This window comes from Lepidochelys kempii, chromosome 7, assembly GCF_965140265.1.
Source record: "Lepidochelys kempii isolate rLepKem1 chromosome 7, rLepKem1.hap2, whole genome shotgun sequence".
NCBI lineage: Eukaryota > Metazoa > Chordata > Testudines > Cheloniidae > Lepidochelys > Lepidochelys kempii.
Genome location: NC_133262.1, coordinates 35,882,160 through 35,900,799, shown reverse-complemented (window position 1 = coordinate 35,900,799; position 18,640 = coordinate 35,882,160). Strand labels below are relative to the sequence as shown.

Here is an 18,640-nt window from a genome sequence, read left to right as displayed (position 1 = left end):
ATAATCTTATTAAAGACTGTAAGGCATTCAGATACTACAGTAATGGGGGACATATAAGTACCTAAGATAGGTAGATAGGGACTTAAGTCATGCATAGGCAATCTGGCCCTCTGCACATAGGCAAATTCCATCCCTAGTTTACAGACAAAGATGACTGTGATTTTAAAAAGATATGTTCAGGTAATAAAATTTTAATAGAAGTTTCACAAATGATTTGTTGTTAATTACTTAAATTATATATTAATTTTCCCCAAAAAAGTAAGATTTAAAAGATACGGTACTTTTTGTGAGAAAATAAAATTGTTTGAAACTTACTCAGATGAAATATTTGCTGGGAACATAGAGGATCTTAATTATGGGCATAAACGCTATGAATAAGAAAATGTTATTTGCTTCTAGTGCTCTGTTCCTCATCCTATATTGCAAGATAATCATTGTAGACATAGTTTGTATCCATACTTGCCAAATTAAGAACAACAATACAATATGGCACTTCTGAATAACCAAGTTAGCAATTTCACTGTACCCTTGTTGTACAACTAATGTACAGTATCTGTAAATTTTAGAGGAACATAGAGACCACTGACAGTCTAGTTTGGCATCCTGCCTCCAGCAGTAGCCAGTAAAGAAGGCTTCAGAAGAAGACAAAAATAAAGTGGAAAAACATTTAAAACTTAATCTCTTGAAGAATAAATTCAGAGTTTTCACTTTACCTTAATGTTTCTTCCCATCTCATTTGGAGAACACAGGTTTTTTGGAGGAATCTTACTGGGCTGTAGGAAAATTCCTTTTACTCACATATAGAGATTCCTGTACAGAAGTTCAGTGTTCCAACCTATAAATTATTGACATTTAATATACACTTAAATGATGCTAGATTAGAATTGTTGAGAGATTCGTTCTGACTGTAGCATGATTCAAAGTTCTTTTATTTCCATAACTTGCCGCAATGCAGTTTCCCTTCAGCATCCCAAATAAACAGAGACCATATCGCATTTAACTCAACTGCAGGACTTCATTGTTCTGTTTTGTCAATGTCCATTTCTGTTTCACTACAAAACTGAAATATTTAATGCATTTGGTGAATCTACAATGTGAAAAAATAAAAGTTAATGATTTGAGAAATGCAACATGTTTTTTATGGGCACATACATTACATTGCTAACCATCAATTATCAGCACATTTGCATGCAAATCCTATCATGAGGTAAATAAATAGCAAGGGTACCCTAACTACACTATTTTGCTAAATAGATGTGCAATAATTTTGTCACAGAAGAAAAAAGAGCACTCCAGAAAGAGATGCACTACACTGAAGTCAGAAATATCCATTTCTTTAATCAAAGAATCTTTGGTCTCTCCCAGCCACAGAAATCTTTGAAACGTATCATGTTGTAGTGAGAGCTTAGTTACAGTAGGTTTGAATTTGTTGTATTTTTAACCATTTGTTTGGTGTTTTCTAGTAGGTCAAGTGGAATGACTGAGATTACTTCATTTAAAAAGAGACTTAATTGTAGTAATAATAAATTATAAAGGGTATAGTGGAAATAAATCTGGCCTTCTTTCTAACCTTTCCCAATAATAGGGCAAAAGGAGGAAGGTCAGTGACTGTAGAAGGAATAGTCAGGGTTATAATTAGCTTTTGGATTTCACAGGGGTCACAGATGTTAGATTTTTCCCCACCTTTTTTTACATTTCTGTGACATTTCTAAAGATGGTGACTCCCACGTAGTGAGTGTTTGGGCAGCCATCATGTCATATAAAAAGAAGAATCTGAGCAAATTTATACTTCCAGAGAGAGAGAGAAAAAAAAACAAATTTGTTATGTGCAAATATAAAATATTACCTCTTTCATTCTTCTGGACACATCTTTCTATTGTTTCTTAGTATAATCCTCTAGTCTACAGAGTAAACATCCAGTATGAAAAAAACAAAGGCAGACATGCTCTGTGGAAATTCAAATGAAATTATGTTTGTCAGTTATATGGGTCAGATATATGTAGCATGTTTATCAGTAAAGTGTTAAGGATTTTTACATAAAATGCATTGTATTTGTGATTAAAAATAATTAGTGCTATATGGTGAATGTTTGGTATATATGATTTTAAAGAGTAACTCTTAAGATCCATTCCTGATCTTAGTGTTGATTCAACACAATATTTTGTATCTATCCTACAATTTAATGTCCCATGGATGAAGGAAGTACATGGGTACATTGACTGCGCTGACTGACAGTCAGTGACAGTTCTTGTTTTAGGCTGTTGCTGACCCATGACTTTCAGATTGAGAAGGACTTGCCCATCCCATCGCACAACCGCACAAGTTAATTGGGTACATTGTGGGGGTTTTCATTCCCCCTCCCCCCCCGTAGATAATTCATTAGGTTATTACTGTGGTAGAAGAAGGTAGTATTCTAGCATGCCTGTTGCCCTGGTTGCTGCTTCAAGTAGGTTTACCCTTTGCAATTTGATGAGTTGAATTGGCCTCCTGCTTTACTCTAAACTAGAGCACATGGCTCCGGGTGGGTGGGCCATGGATGCAAAGTGCCTTACCACAAAGTCATGGGTTCTAATGTAGTGTATAATCTCCTTTGAGCCTAGTTCTTCATATGGTTGCAAGATTTCCAGGTTCTCGGGCCAGATCACTTCAGATTGGGACACATAGTGCTTCTTTCTCTTGGGACCTGATAGGCCAAATATATAAAACATGAAGGGGTGACACTGAATGTGATATGCTACCAGGACAATGGGTTAGGGGTTTTCGATGCTTTTTTCAATTTAAAAACGTGATGGTCATTGCTTAAGTAAACAAACACTGACCTTACATTTTGCAGTGACAGTGTTTTCCATAGTATCTAGCTTTTTAGCCTAGTATTTCTTTAAAGTTACATTTTTACATTTAGGTGGTGGCTTCCATCACTGTTCAAGTGATAAAGGTGGAGGATTTTGTGCATATGCTGATATCACACTGGCTATTAAGGTAGAACATTTAAAAATAATTTTCTCTTACTGTTTGTACAAATGAAAATATTATCAACATAAATTTCTTAAATCAGTAGTCTAACTTACATCTTAATAAACAGGAGTAAACAAAACAGTCTGTAGACAGGGATCAGTATTAAAGTAGTCTAGGGACTGATGCTGCAGCATTTATGCATGCATAACTGTCACTGATGGGGGCAATAATTGTGTGGAGAAGGCTGCAGAATCAGATTACTGCAGGTAAATATGACTTAATACCATTTTGTTACAATTCTTTCTTTAAAATAAAAATACTTTTAAAAGTATCATAGATTAATTGTCTTTAAATGTTCAGTGGGAACTGTCCTGGTTCTGCAGTTGGCAAACTTGACACCCACGTGGGGCTCCACTGATTTCTACCTAAGTTTGCACGGGCACAGGTATCCGCCCTCAGGATCTTACCCTTAATGCATTTTGTCTTCCTAGATAAAAAATGTTAAGTCTTCGAAAATGATCTTACAAGGGAGGGGAAAGAGTTTGAAATACTTGATTATATTTAGTATGGTATGTTCTATAAACAAAGTATATCACAATATATTTGATAGCATGCTATAAAATACTACCCGAAATAATTAAAATGTTAAGATATAAACAAATATAGTACACTATATGGTGAAGTGCCCTAACTTTTTTTGTATGTTAGTTTACTGATTTGCAAAATCCCTTAATCTGCCCTGGGGCTCCCAACTATTCCAATGCAAATTGGAAATTATAACTCTTCCATAATTTGTACAAGTACTAAAGACATTTTTTACTATCCAGTAGTTAACAGTAGTTACTATTATGACTCAAAGAATTTTTTAAAAACGTTAATGTGCTTTCTCAGCCATATGGAATAGCAATTAATGAATTCCACTACTAGTATATAAAGTGACTTTGTAAAATAAAGTTGGATCCCTACTACAACGTTCTCCAACTTTTTAGAAAGAGAGAGGAATGCTCTTTATGCACATTCAGTCTGCATCATTATCACAAACCAGGTAATATATTTATCCTACACAATCCTTTAGAAATGTAAGCCATTGATGATGTGATAACCTGCACCACCTCTTTCAGCTCTGAACACAAGTAGAGGGAACTTTGTTTTTTTCAGTTATAAGATTTGAATCTGAAAGCTAGCCTATAAATGTAAAAGAGGCAAAGGGTCCTGTGGCCCCTTAAAGACTAACAGACGTATTGGAGCATAAGCTTTCATGGGTGAATACCCACTACAAATGTAGTTCATGTATATAATGTGATGCAAATGCATGGATTCTCTTTGTGTATTGAGTCCATAAGCTTCTCAAGATAATGGTTTTCAAACCATAAAAAAACCTCTGTGTGTTTTATGTAATTATTCCTTTACATATTGTTAAGTTTCCATAATAAAGTGTTTTAAAAATATCTAGCCCTTAATTTTTATCAAATAAGAAATAGAATCATAGAATATCAGGTTTGGAAGGGACCTCAGGAGGTCATCTAGTCCAACCCCCTGCTCAGAGCAGGACCAATCTCCAATTTTTGCCCCGATCCCTGAATGGTCCCCTCAAGGATTGAACTCACAATCCTGGGTTTAGCAGGCCAATGCTCAAACCACTGAGCTATCCCTTCCCCCAAAATCTTTCAAGGGGGCATTCGGATTTGAATACAAATATATACACTACATTCTGTTCAAAAATAAAATGTACCATGCAAGTATCAAGCTTCCATTCTAATCTCTCATCTACATTCCTAACTGTAGTTTTTTTTTCTCTTTCCTCTGTACTTACCCATGATTCCAGTTTTTATTTGAAAGAGTAGAAGGAGTGTCTAAGGCCACTATTATAGATCTGGATGCTCATCAGGTGAGTGATTCACATGTTCGAAGCTGTTAAAAAAAAAAAAAAAAAAGTTTTACCAAAAAGCAGAAATCCTCAAAAATACAATTTTTCTAACAACTGTATTATGGTAAAAATGTAAGTTACAGAATGCAAAGGTAACCTCTATTGGAAAGGATTTAGGAAATAAATGTGTAGCATAGTAGGCGCAAAGCACCCCACCATAACTCAATTAATTACCTGACCTTTAATTTCTTAAGTTGATATTATTATATAATTACAGAAATAGTTTCTTAGTTCACTGACACATAAATATAGTCCCAATTTTTTTAGTAAGTTATTGGAGAGCCTGCTCTTATCTATTCATTTGTCTGCTAATCAATAGGGTGCTGGTTTCTGACAAAGTGCCATTGGGATTCAGGTTTGGTTGATGATTCCTTCAGTGCTGATTACTGTGCATCTTCTCTAGGTTATATTTAGTAATTAAATCAGTCGGGTTTTCTGATTGTTTTATAGCTTTTTCTTCATGCATAAACTATTTTTAATCCTCATCTATCTAGTTCTAAAAATTTGTTTACCTAAATATGTTCCTCTGTGATTAGCGTCTAAGATTTTTTATTTTTCTTTTTGCTCCTCAAGCTTCATGTATCATTTAGCTTTCTTGTATTACAGTGCATTAAATCAAAACTTTAATAAGAAATCCTTTTGAGCCCATTGAGTTAAGATCCATAGTAGGGGTTCTTTTTGTTGCACCCCAAGCTAAGTGTCCTGCTGCAGCCACCAACAGATCAGGTTTCTTCAGACCATAATTATTGATTAACTCAGGATTTGGCTTTGGAGGATCAGTTTAGCAGTACATACTAAACCTTAGGACTGGGAAACCAGAGAGTTGTATTTTTGTACAGTGAGTAGGATTCAGAAAATTATACCAGTGTTGCCATTGCCAGGAGTTTGAAAACATGAGTCCGGCCTCAAAATATCATTAGGGGCCTTTAAGAAAAACACCAAATATCACAAGACTTTCAATAAAATCATGAGAGTTGGCAATACTGAAAATCTAACTCTGTCACTTTCCCTGTATGTGGTAACTTAAATGGAATTTTCACTGCAAATCAGTTGTATTTTAAACAATTTTTCTAGAATTATTATTTCAGGTAAGCCAGGGAGTGGTTCCATGCTCTTTGAGGCCAAATTCAGTAGTCCATCCCTAGTCATTAATGCTCTTGAGTATGTGCTTAAGGCCCTTGACTGCAATTGGACTTAAAACTAGGGGTGTCAAGCGATTTAAAAAAAAATAATCCCGATTAATGGCATCTCTCCCCTTTCCCCTTTTCCTGGCCCCCAAATACTCAGTAAACCTTCATCATCTTCTCACTTGCTTCACCTATTTGGATAAAGATAAGTTTTCATTTTATGTGGAAAAATAAAGCCTCACTTTTTAAAGCAGACACTCTTGGCCCTGGAATGCAGTGTAATCTAAAAATACTGTACTGTGAACTCAGAATGAAGCTGACAACACAGACCTGGCCAAAAAAATAAGAAATCTGACAAGCCAAATTAAAAAGGATGAATGAAGAAAACCATTGCCTACTCTATCAGTCAGCAGCCAGGGTAACCCTCCAGAGGTAATTAACTTACTCTTTAGAAAGATACCTCAATAAAGCAGTGCCATGTATTGCTACTAATTTACCTCCCCACAGATTTAGTCAGTAAAAATTAAGATAGATGTGGTCCGAATAACTGGTTATAGAAAATCATGGGATCATCACTTACTGTGTTTGATTATTAATTACTCTACACAACCCTGGTGTTTGATTATATTTTATGCTCCTTAACTGTGGTGATAAAGGTGTCTTAATAAAATGTTCGCTGTTGCAAATTTAAGCTGAGTTGTAGCTCCATCATGTGGCTAGAATGTAGAAATATTTTCTCGTCTACCTACGGTGATGCAGCCTAACAATCGTTGAGAATTGTTCAGCATCCCATAAGAAACAAGAGACTCTTAAAGATAATTATAATTAATTCAGCATTCATAATCATTGCAGCAACTTTTACAGGAGATGAGTTTGACCTTCAGTGCTTGTAATAGGAAGACTGACTTCAGGATAATGGAGTACACTATATACACACACACATACACCCCTTCTATAGAAGGAATGATTTACTGTGTGTACTGAGAGCAGCTCTCATCTCTGGTAGTAGGATTTTCAGCAAAATCCTAATAAGGGCTAAAAAGTTTTTTGTGTGGATTTGTTTTATAAACCTGATTAGTCCATACTGTAGATTGATTACCTTTACTGTTCAGCAATAAAAATTATTTATTTTAGAAAAGCTGGTAATGTACTAAAACTGCTTTTAATCAGAAATGTATACCATATTTTAATGTGGTGTTAATCCACTTTTGAGGCAGTTTCATTGCTATGATGAAACGTAATGATCTAGAAGAATGTTATCTTCCATCATGTCTCTTATCTGCATGCTAAAATTGGCCATGAAACAAGACCAAAGATTATGTAATGTAGTTACTTTGTATTTCTGAAGGGATCTTTGAAAGGGTATCAAGGCTCCTTGTTAAAATGCTTCTCAAGAAATCTCTGACCTTATAGCTGTTGTGCCAGTGATCTGTAGATTACAGGCTACATCAGTCCCTCCCACAGTTTTCCTTTCTTTAGCAGAAGGAGTATGTGAGGTAGCAGACTAGACAAGAGTCCTCTAACTGTGCAGATCTGCCAGTGTCATGAGGAAGTTCCATAGATCTCAGGGAACCCACTGAGCCCATCAGCCTTGGGAACTTGACTCACTCCAGCACATTACTGTCATTAGTGCCCCATCTTTGTACTACCCTCTTCTTTGGGGCCTGGGAGTAGCAAAGTAGTGAGTAAGAGTTCATGCTCAGCCACCTCTAACAGGCCATATTGGTGGCACAAAAACATGCAGTGGAGCATTCGTGTACTCCCCACCACCCTTTCACATGTACTAGCCAGTTTTAGCATTGTAATGGCTTTTTTTCTCTTGGGTGTCTTCAGGACTGGGAACCACAGCAGAGATACAACTTTGCAACTGAATTTTATCAAGTTAACGTTAAATTACACAACAAAAATACTGAAAATATTATTTTCATGGATTTACTCCTATACTTTGAAATCAAATAATTCTGATTACCGTCTTGCTTTCATTCCTTACATAGACTCTGAGAAAATTTAACCTATTTTATCTTGAGAACCACTAATTAGAGATTGTTTTATGCTGTCTGATAGGAGTGCAGATGAATTCAAGGGTGTGGAAAAAGGAGATGATGATCAGAATCTGATTTTCCCTTTAACCATTCCTCTCCCCTACCCCAAAGTCCAATATTTCAAGAGAGATTCCTGGCTTTACAATGGTAGAAGGTAGAATGTAATATGTTTCTCATTACATTTTATTGATATTTTACTTTTGCAATCTTTCGTGAAGGTTAATTAACTTTTTCAACATTTCATTGATTATCAGAAAAACCTCTGGTCTCATTTTACATATTCTCAGTAGCTGACAAGCTTCTGGAATATAGTGTGGTTAAAGCCTAGAGCTTGGTCTGATTTCTATTCTTGGCTTGGGTACAGACTTCCTTGTGACACTGAGCAAATTGGCTGCTCCGTTCCTTAGTTTTCTTGTCTGCACAGTGGAGATGAAAATACTTCTGTATCTGCAAAGGAGTATTGTAATGCTAATTTCAGTAATATTTGTGAAGCACTTGGGGAGCCTCAGATAAAGATGCAAGTATTATTATTCACAACATCAGAATAACCTTTAAGGATATAAACAAGAAAAAGTACCTAAGACATTAAACACTGTATCATTGTATTCTTAATTTCCTTAATGCTCATAGATTCTTTAATACTGTGTTTGCTTGCTAAGATCAACCTATTGAAATTTTCTTATAGGGAAATGGCCATGAGAGAGACTTCATGGATGATCATAGGGTTTATATTATGGATGTGTACAATAGATATATTTATCCGGGGGATGGATTTGCTAAACGTAAGTACTTTTCAAACTGACATGATCTTAAAGTATTTAAAATGTATTTACCACAGAACAGTTGCTCCATTCACCACTGAAATGCTGCTCACTCTGATGTGAAATACAGCAACACAAAAATATTCATGAACTTAATGTAAGAAAATTCCCTTTGAGGATGTTTGCAAAAACTTGCAGCAAGTATTTGAACTTCAATCTATCATGGTTCTGATTAGCCATGAGTCACATGTTATTGGTTCTGGTTCATTGGCTGGCTGAGATTGGACCCCTAGTGGTCAAGACGGAGGGTTAGAAGTCATTTAAGGTATGTCTACACTACGAAATAAGGTCAATTTTATAGAAGTCGATCTTTAGAAAGCTATTTTATACAGTCGATTGTGTATGTCCCCACAAAGTGCATTAAGTCGGCGGAGTGCATCCTCAATACTGTGGCTAGCATCAACTCACGGAGCGGTGCACTGTGGGTAGCTATCCCACAGTCCCCGCAGTCTCCACTGCCCATTGGAATTCTGGGTTAAGCTCCCAATGCCTGATGGGGGCAAAAACATTGTTGCGGGTGGTTTTGTTGTCGTCATTCTCCCCTCCCTCCTCCCTCAGTGAAAGCAACTTGGCAGACAATCGTTTTGCGCCTTTTTTCCTGGGTTACCTGTGCAGATGCCATAGCATGGCAAGCATGGAGCCCGCTCAGCTCACCGCTGCTGTTGTGAGCATTGTAAACACCTCGCACATTATCCTGCAGTATGTGCAGAACCTGGTTAGGAGATGCCAGCACGAGGATGATTGTGAGGAGGACGTGGACACAGACATTCCTGAAAGCATGGGATGTGGCAATTGGGACGTCATGGCGGGATTGGGGCAGGTTAATACAGTGGAACGCCGATTCTGGGCCCGGCAAACAAGCACAGACTGGTGGGACCGCATAATATTACAGGTATGGGATGATTCCCAGTGGCTGCAAAACTTTTGCATGCATAAGGCTACTTTCCTGGAACTTTGTGAGTTGCTTTCCCCCAGCCCTGAAGCGCAGGAATACCAGGATGAGAGCTGCCCTGACAGTTGAGAACCAAGTGGCGGTAGCCTGCGGGAGCTTGCAATGTCTGACTGCTACTGGTCAGTCAGGAATCAATTTGGAGTGGGCAAATCTACTATGGGGGCTGCTGTGATCCAAGTAGCCAATGCAATCACTGACGTTCTGTTATCAAGGGTAGTGACTCTGGGAAATGTACAGGTCATAGTGGATGGCTTTGCTGCAATGGGGTTCCCTAACTGTGGTGGGGCGATAGACGGAACACATATCCCTATCTTGGCACCGGACCACCGTGCCAACCAGTACATAAATCGCAAGGGGTACTTCTCAATGGTCCTGCAGGCATTGGTGGATCACAAGGGACGTTTCACCGACATCAATGTGGGATGGCCGGGAAAGGTGCAGGACGCTCGCATCTTTAGGAACTCTGGGCTGTTCGAACAGCTGCAAGAAGGGACTTTATTCCCAGACCATAAAATTACCATTGAGGATGTTGAAATGCCAATAGTTATCCTTGGGGACCCAGCCTACCCTTTGCTCCCATGGCTCATGAAGCCATACACAGGTAGCCTGGACAGCAGTAAGGAGCAGTTCAACTATAGGCTGAGCAAGTTCAGAATGGTGGCAGAATGTGCCTTTGGATGTTTAAAAGCTCGCTGGCGGTGTTTGCTGATTAGGTTAGACCTCAGTGCAACCAATATTCCCATTGTTAGTACTGCTTGCTGTGTGCTCCATAATATCTGTGAGGGTAAGGGGGAGACGTTTATGGCGGGGTGGGAGGTTGAGGCAAATCGCCTGGTGGCTGATTTTGAGCAGCCAGACACCATGGCGATTAGAAGAGCACAGCTAGGCGTGCTGCACATCACAGAGGCATTGAAAACCAGTTTCATGACAGGCCAGGCTACGGTGTGACAGTTGTGTGTTTCTCTCCTTGATGCAAACCTGCCTCCTTTGTTGACTTTAATTCCCTGTAAGCCAACCACCTTCCCCCCTTTATTTCCTTTGCCAGCTGTGGTCAAAGTCATTATTGTTTTGAAACCATGCATTCTTTCTTTCTTTCTTAATTAAAAAAAAAAAGTGAGATAACTGACAAGGTAGCCCGGGTGGGGTGTGGGAGGAGGGAAGGACAAGGCCACATTGCTCATTGTAGCCACACTGCAAATCAAAGCTGTTTGAATGACAGCCTTCTGTTGCTTGGGCCATCCTCTGGAGTGGAGTTGCTGGGTGCCTGGAGCCTCCCCCCGCACGTTCTTGGGCATCTGGGTGAGGAGGATATGGAACTTGGGGAGGAGGTCAGGTGGCCATAGAATGGATACAGTGGCGGTCTGTGCTCTGTTGCCTTTCCTGCAGCTCCACCAGACGCCTGAGCATGTCCATTTGCTCCCGCATTAGCCTCAGCATTGCCTCTTGCCTCTTCTCATCACGCTCACCTAATGCTTTCCTGGCCTCTGACACTGAGTACCTCCATGCATTCAGCTGTGCCCTATCAGTGCGGGAGGACTGCATGAGCTCGGAAAACATGTTATCGTGAGTGTGGTTTTTTTCGCCTTCTAAACTGCGATAACCTCAGGGACGGAGATGATAGGGGGAGCAAAGAAACATTTGCACCTGCAGGGGAGATAAAAAGGGAGAGTAAAATTTAAGATGATACGTTTCTGAGAAAAAAAGCGTGATTCACTGTGAAAGAATCTATCAATTCACAGCAGAGAGCACGTGTGCTTTAGGTACAGGGTCGCATTTTGCCTTTTATATTGAGTGCCTTCCGGTATGGTGACGCATCACACATAGCTGGGCAACAGAATTCAGTTTCCAGGCAGCCATGGTAGGCCAAAGGGTACGTGGGGTTGGCTTCTTCCGCTTTCATAACGTGTGGGAATGGTTTCAAGCTGCAGCACCCTCCTTTCCCATAGCAAACAATGCTGGTTGGGTTTGCCATTTAAAAGGAGGGGCTGTGGTTTTCGGGTGGATGTGCAGCACACCCTCCCCCCACTCCAGCGCATGGCTATTCTCTGGGATGATCCCTTCACTCCTCCCCCCACCGCGTGGCTATTCTCAGGGATGATCCCTTTTAGCCAAGCACAAACAGCCCAGCATGAATGGGGTCCTTTTACTGTTGCCTGACAAAAATTCACCTATTTCAACCAGGTGACCATGAATGATATCACTCTCCTGAGGCTAACACAGAAAGATAAAGTCGGACTGTCGCTTGAATGCGACCAAAACCCAGGACCATTCGCTGTCATGCTTTGTGTTGCAATGGTTCCAGACTACTTGCTACTGGCTTGGCGTGGTAAAGTGTCCTACCGTGGAGGATGTAATAAGGCAGCCCTCCCCAGAAACCTTCTGCAAAGGCTTTCAGAGTACCTCCAGGAGAGCTTCATGGAGATGTCCCTGGAGGATTCCCGCTCCATCCCCAGACACGTTAACAGACTTTTCCAGTAGCTGTGCTGGCCGCAAATGCATCCCAAGTCTTCAAGGCAAATCAAACATTAAACAAAATTGCTTTTAAACCCTGTACTGTAGTTACAAATGTGCACTCTCCAGAGGTGCCTTCTCTGGCTTCAGAGTCCGGGAACCTGCCCTGGGAGGGTATTGGCTCCAGGGTGATGAAAAGGTCCTGGCTGCCAGGGAGCACGGATTCACCACTTGCCTGCTGTGCATTCTCCTCCTCCTCATCCACAAAATCCTCCTCCCTGTTGTGTGAGACTCCCCACTTGCAGGTGTCCATGGACAGTGGTGGGGTAGTGGTAGGGTCCCCCCTAGAATGCCATGCAGCTGATCATAGAAGCAGCATGTCTGGGCCTCTGACCCGAAGAGACTGTTTTACTCCTTTGTCTTTTGGTAGGCTTGCCTGAGCTCCTTAATTTTCACACGGCACTGCTGTGTGTCCCTGTTGTAGCCTCTCTCCACCATGCCCTGTGCGATTTTGGCATATATATTAGCATTTCTTCTTTTTGATCGGAGTTCGGCCTGCATAGATTCTTCTCCCCATACAGCAATCACATCCAGTGTCTCCCATTCGCTCCATGCTGGAGCTCATTTCCAATTCTGGGACTGCAGGGTTACCTGTGGTGCTGAGCTCGCCACGCTGACCAAACAGGAAATGAAATTCAAAATTTCCTGGGGCTTTGCCTGTGTACCTGGCTAGTGCATTGGAGTTGAAAGTGCTGTCCAGAGCAGTCACATTGGAGCCCTGTGGAATAGCTCCCAGAGGCCAATACCATCAAACTGTGTCCGCACTACCCCAAATTCGACCCAGCATGGTCGATTTTAGCACTACTACCCTCGTCAGGGAGGAGTACAGCAGTCGATTTTAAGTGCCCTTTAGGTCGACAGAATGGGGTTGGTTGTGTAGATGCATTGCTTATAAAATCAACCTAACATGGCTAAATTCGATCTAACTCCATAGTGTAGACCAGGGCTTAGTTTGTTTTATGTTTTTTTAAAGGAGAAGTTGTAGTTACACTTCTTTCTTTTGGCCAGTCTGTGCTAAAAATTATTTATGGGTCTAGCTATACCAGCAAATCCTTCTAGTGTAGATGCAGTTTATATTGGCAAAAGTGCCTTTGCTGATACAGCTTTTACTAGTTCCATGAGCATAATAATCTGTACCGGCAAAAGCACTCGTAGCAGAATAACTATGTCTGCACTAGTGCTTTTGCTGGTAAAATCACACCCCTAAGCAACATTACTATATTGGCAAAAGTTTCGAGTGTAGACTTGGCTGTTGAGGTACATTTTATTTTTTCAAAATTTGGCTGCTTTTTAGAGTTAAAACAGTAACAGGAACAGTTTGATTTGTTCCATGTATTTTTCCCATCACATATACATAGTGCGCTATTTTTGTGTGTTCCTTCCTACATTATCACTGCTGGCCTTCTGGCCTTTCTTGTGTGAGGCTTACCTCAAAGTAATAAGTTTAGGTCAGTGTGCCTATCTTAGATGCCTACATCTGCAGACTTTATTTTTCATCCTATTTACCAAGTATACTATCCATGGGTGTGTTCTTGTCTTAAGGGCATCTGCCCTAATTTCAGTCTGAAAGGAAGTACGTTGTACTGCCACTGATTTGAGATTTCTTCTGCCTGGGTCATTATTCAGTGTCCTAAGGGCATCTGCTTTTTGACATATGTTCCACTGGATTGAGGCATGTGCATACACTGAAGAGAAACAATAACAATAATCATTAGACATTGGCAAAACAGAGTGATATTTCAGCCATACTTGTAAAGTGGCAGCAACTAGATGTGAAGAGACAGGTTTACCATTAGCATCATGGGTTTGTTACCACAGAAAGCTGCTGCAGAGGTATTTAATTAAAATATATAATTTAACCTAAACATGTAGGCACTAGGCACACGTCTTTTGAGGCCATAGGTGAGGCACCTGTCCAAATAGGCTTCGGCTGATGCTGATGCTAGATGCTGTAGAATCTAGGGATAAAACATTATTTCATGGTTGTTCTAACATAGATGATGCCACCCTGGCATTTGTCTATGAAATCTCACAAGGGCAAACATTTTGCAGATGAGAAGTTTCATGCCATGCCAGCAGTCTAATATACAGGAAAAGCTGGATGGGCAACATATTGAGGGCACAAAAATGCACAAAACCAATTGGGAGAAATAAGTGAAATTATTCATGTTACTTTTTGTTAACTCTACTTAACAGGTCTATATGACATAAGTTTGGACCTATCATAAGGCAGATACACCCTGTCAGCCCCTAAGAGTGGTATGGCCCCAGGACCTGAGTCACTGAGGCAGACCTGGGCTCACAAACCGGGTAGAATTAGTGGGGGAAGCAAAAGTGGATGGGAATCTGGGAGGCAGTGACCATGAGTTGGTTGAGTTCAGGATCCTGACGCAGGGAAGAAAGGTAAGCAGCAGGATACGGACCCTGGACTTCAGGAAAGCAGACTTCGACTCCCTCAGGGAACGGATGGCCAGGATCCCCTGGGGGACTAACTTGAAGGGGAAAGGAGTCCAGGAGAGCTGGCTGTATTTCAAGGAATCCCTGTTGAGGTTACAGGGACAAACCATCCCAATGAGTCGAAAGAATAGTAAATATGGCAGGCGACCAGCTTGGCTTAATGGTGAAATCCTAGCGGATCTTAAACATAAAAAAGAAGCTTACAAGAAGTGGAAGGTTGGACATATGACCAGGGAAGAGTATAAAAATATTGCTCGGGCATGTAGGAATGATATCAGGAGGGCCAAATTGCACTTGGAGCTGCAGCTAGCCAGAGATGTCAAGAGTAACAAGAAGGGTTTCTTCAGGTATGTTGGCAACAAGAAGAAAGCCAAGGAATGTGTGGGCCCCTTACTGAATGAGGGAGGCAACCTAGTGACAGAGGATGTGGAAAAAGCTAATGTACTCAATGCTTTTTTTGCCTCTGTTTTCACTAACAAGGTCAGCTCCCAGACTGCTGCACTGGGCATCACAAAATGAGGAAGAGATGGCCAGCCCTCTGTGGAGATAGAGGTGGTTAGGGACTATTTAGAAAAGCTGGACGTGCACAAATCCATGGGGCCGGACGAGTTGCATCCGAGAGTGCTGAAGGAATTGGCGGCTGTGATTGCAGAGCCATTGGCCATTATCTTTGAAAACTCGTGGCGAACCGGGGAAGTCCCGGATGACTGGAAAAAGGCTAATGTAGTGCCAATCTTTAAAAAAGGGAAGAAGGAGGATCCTGGGAACTACAGGCCAGTCAGCCTCACCTCAGTCCCTGGAAAAATCATGGAGCAGGTCCTCAAAGAATCAATCCTGAAGCACTTGCATGAGAGGAAAGTGATCAGGAACAGCCAGCATGGATTCACCAAGGGAAGGTCATGCCTGACTAATCTAATCGCCTTTTATGATGAGATTACTGGTTCTATGGATGAAGGGAAAGCAGTGGATGTATTGTTTCTTGACTTTAGCAAAGCTTTTGACACGGTCTCCCACAGTATTCTTGTCAGCAAGTTAAGGAAGTATGGGCTGGATGAATGCACTATAAGGTGGGTAGAAAGCTGGCTAGATTGTCGGGCTCAACGGGTAGTGATCAATGGCTCCATGTCTAGTTGGCAGCCGGTATCAAGTGGAGTGTCCCAAGGGTCGACCGGTCCTGGGGCCGGTTTTGTTCAATATCTTCATAAATGATCTGGAGGATGGTGTGGATTGCACTCTCAACAAATTTGCGGATGATACTAAACTGGGAGGAGTGGTAGATACGCTGGAGGGGAGGGATAGGATACAGAAGGACCTAGACAAATTGGAGGATTGGGCCAAAAGAAATCTGATGAGGTTCAATAAGGATAAGTGCAGGGTCCTGCACTTAGGACGGAAGAACCCAATGCACAGCTACAGACTAGGGACCGAATGTCTAGGCAGCAGTTCTGCGGAAAAGGACCTAGGGGTGACAGTGGACGAGAAGCTGGATATGAGTCAGCAGTGTGCCCTTGTTGCCAAGAAGGCCAATGGCATTTTGGGATGTATAAGTAGGGGCATAGCGAGCAGATTGAGGGACGTGATCGTTCCCCTCTATTCGACATTGGTGAGGCCTCATCTGGAGTACTGTGTCCAGTTTTGGGCCCCACACTTCAAGAAGGATGTGGATAAATTGGAGAGAGTCCAGCGAAGGGCAACAAAAATGATTAGGGGACTGGAACACATGAGTTATGAGGAGAGGCTGAGGGAGCTGGGATTGTTTAGCCTGCAGAAGAGAAGAATGAGGGGGGATTTGATAGCTGCTTTCAACTACCTGAAAGGGGGTTCCAAAGAGGATGGCTCTAGACTGTTCTCAATGGTAGCAGATGACAGAACGAGGAGTAATGGTCTCAAATTGCAGTGCGGGAGGTTTAGATTGGATATTAGGAAAAACTTTTTCACTAAGAGGGTGGTGAAACACTGGAATGCGTTACCTAGGGAGGTGGTAGAATCTCCTTCCTTAGAGGTTTTTAAGGTCAGGCTTGACAAAGCCCTGGCTGGGATGATTTAACTGGGAATTGGTCCTGCTTCGAGCAGGGGGTTGGACTAGATGACCTTCTGGGGTCCCTTCCAACCCTGATATTCTATGATTCAGGACTGTTAAGGCCCAGTGTTCAAAGTCAAGGTAGCTGCCCTTCTTCCCAGGGCAGTATGGTCCATGGCTAGAGTCAATAGGGCTGTCCAGCAGTTCAGGACAGTAAGGCCTAGTGGCCAAAGTCTATGTAGTGGCCTCCGGTGGCCCAATTCACCTCCCCACATATTGGCAGTGTCCATGGTGGGTCGAATGGGGTAGGGGCCCACCAGGTCCTGATCCAAGGCCCCAGGGAACTGACATCTAGCTGCTCAGTCTTGGTCAACAGTCACTACTGTACCATTCCCAGGTTCACTTCCTACACCTTCTTCCAACGCAGGGAGTCCCTCGGCAATCTCTGCCTTGTCTCCGTTGGCCTGAGGTTCGGTAGAGGCACAGTCCTGGCTGGCCTCTGGTGGCTCCGGCACTCTCCCAGCTGGATCCTGCAGCACACATCTGCTCTCATCAAAGGTCAGCCCAGACTGACCTGAGCTGCTTCCGCTATACTGTGGTTCCAGTCGGAGCATGCCCAGCTGGTGTGAGGGGCCGTGGCTTCCTCAGCCCATAGCGTCGGGTTAACCCCTTCCGGCCCAGTGTGGGTCAGGCATACCCCATAACAGAACCATTCAGATGAGGCAGTTGAAGCACTAGTTGAAACTCCTATGAAGAACAGCGTATCATGACCTCTAATGAGAAGTAATGTTTCTTCCAGATGTTATTAGAGGAATTCAACTGTATATAACTCGCTGTGCAAAGCAGTGGTTTTGTTTTGGTTTTATTGAGAATTTCACTACATTTATAATTAACTGACACGTTGATTTTTAAAATGACAAGTTCACCAAAAAGCAATAGAGTCCTTCCTCTAATGGTACCTGAAAATTCATTAAGAGTTCATTGATCATCAAGAAAAAAATCTTTAGCTGTATTTTAGGTATTCTCAGTAGTGGATGAACCTCTGAAATGTAAGGTGCCAACATTAGCTGGTCTTGTTAGTAAGCCATTCAAGAGACCATGCAAAACATCAGAATAGGCTGGACGTGCTATTGATTTAAGGACAACTGTCACTACTTAGAATTTTATGTATGTTTTTGTTAGACTAAACATTTTTTAACAAATGGTTCATTCAGGATTAGCTAACTCTGTGTAACTAGGGATCATGTTGCCTGCAGAATTGTTATTTATATAACCTTTAGAAAATGAGAAACCTCTGAATACCCTGTAAGCATTGTGAAAAGAAATAGAATACTCTCACAATTCTGGGTATTTGGTGTTTCACCATGGTGTATCCCTTAGGTATAGTGGCCTCTCATAATTAATTAATTGGCTTTTTAAATTAAAAGGAAAAAGCCTAAATTTGGATTGATCTTTTGATTCAGTTTGATAAGATGCAAATGTCTGTGGCAGGCTTGATTTGTTTACAGTGTCAGAGTGCAGTGTGTAATTTTTTCTTTCTGCTTACTTTTTTTTAATATAACTGTCACTCTGATAAATAGCATACTTGCTTAATTTGGATGATTGACAAGGAACACATGCAATGCAGTACATCTTTCTTTATTTTTCAAATACTTAACTCCAGTGTTTACACAATAGCATACTCATTTCAAAGTATTACATCAAAAATGTTTGTCAAGGGTACATCATGTCTACCAACAGAAAAATTACTAACAGATGAAGTTAAAACAAAATTGGTCAGTGCATTCCTATACTTATTTATCAAATAACAATGTTTTCTAAGATATGG

The 18,640-nt window shown here is 41.2% G+C and overlaps 1 protein-coding gene across 4 annotated transcripts in view; it reads left to right on the top strand.

Moving 5' to 3' along the window:
- The window catches only part of HDAC11 (histone deacetylase 11), a 70,033-nt gene that overhangs the window by 37,916 nt on the left and 13,477 nt on the right, over positions 1–18,640 (top strand). For 3 of the 4 annotated variants that reach the window (XM_073352187.1, XM_073352186.1, XM_073352189.1), the window contains 3 exons: positions 2,903–2,979; positions 4,781–4,843; positions 8,737–8,833. In XM_073352187.1, the coding sequence (XP_073208288.1) occupies positions 2,903–2,979; positions 4,781–4,843; positions 8,737–8,833 (237 nt within the window). The remainder of the gene's footprint in view (positions 1–2,902; positions 2,980–4,780; positions 4,844–8,736; positions 8,834–18,640) is intronic. The other variant, XM_073352188.1, reaches the window with a different exon arrangement.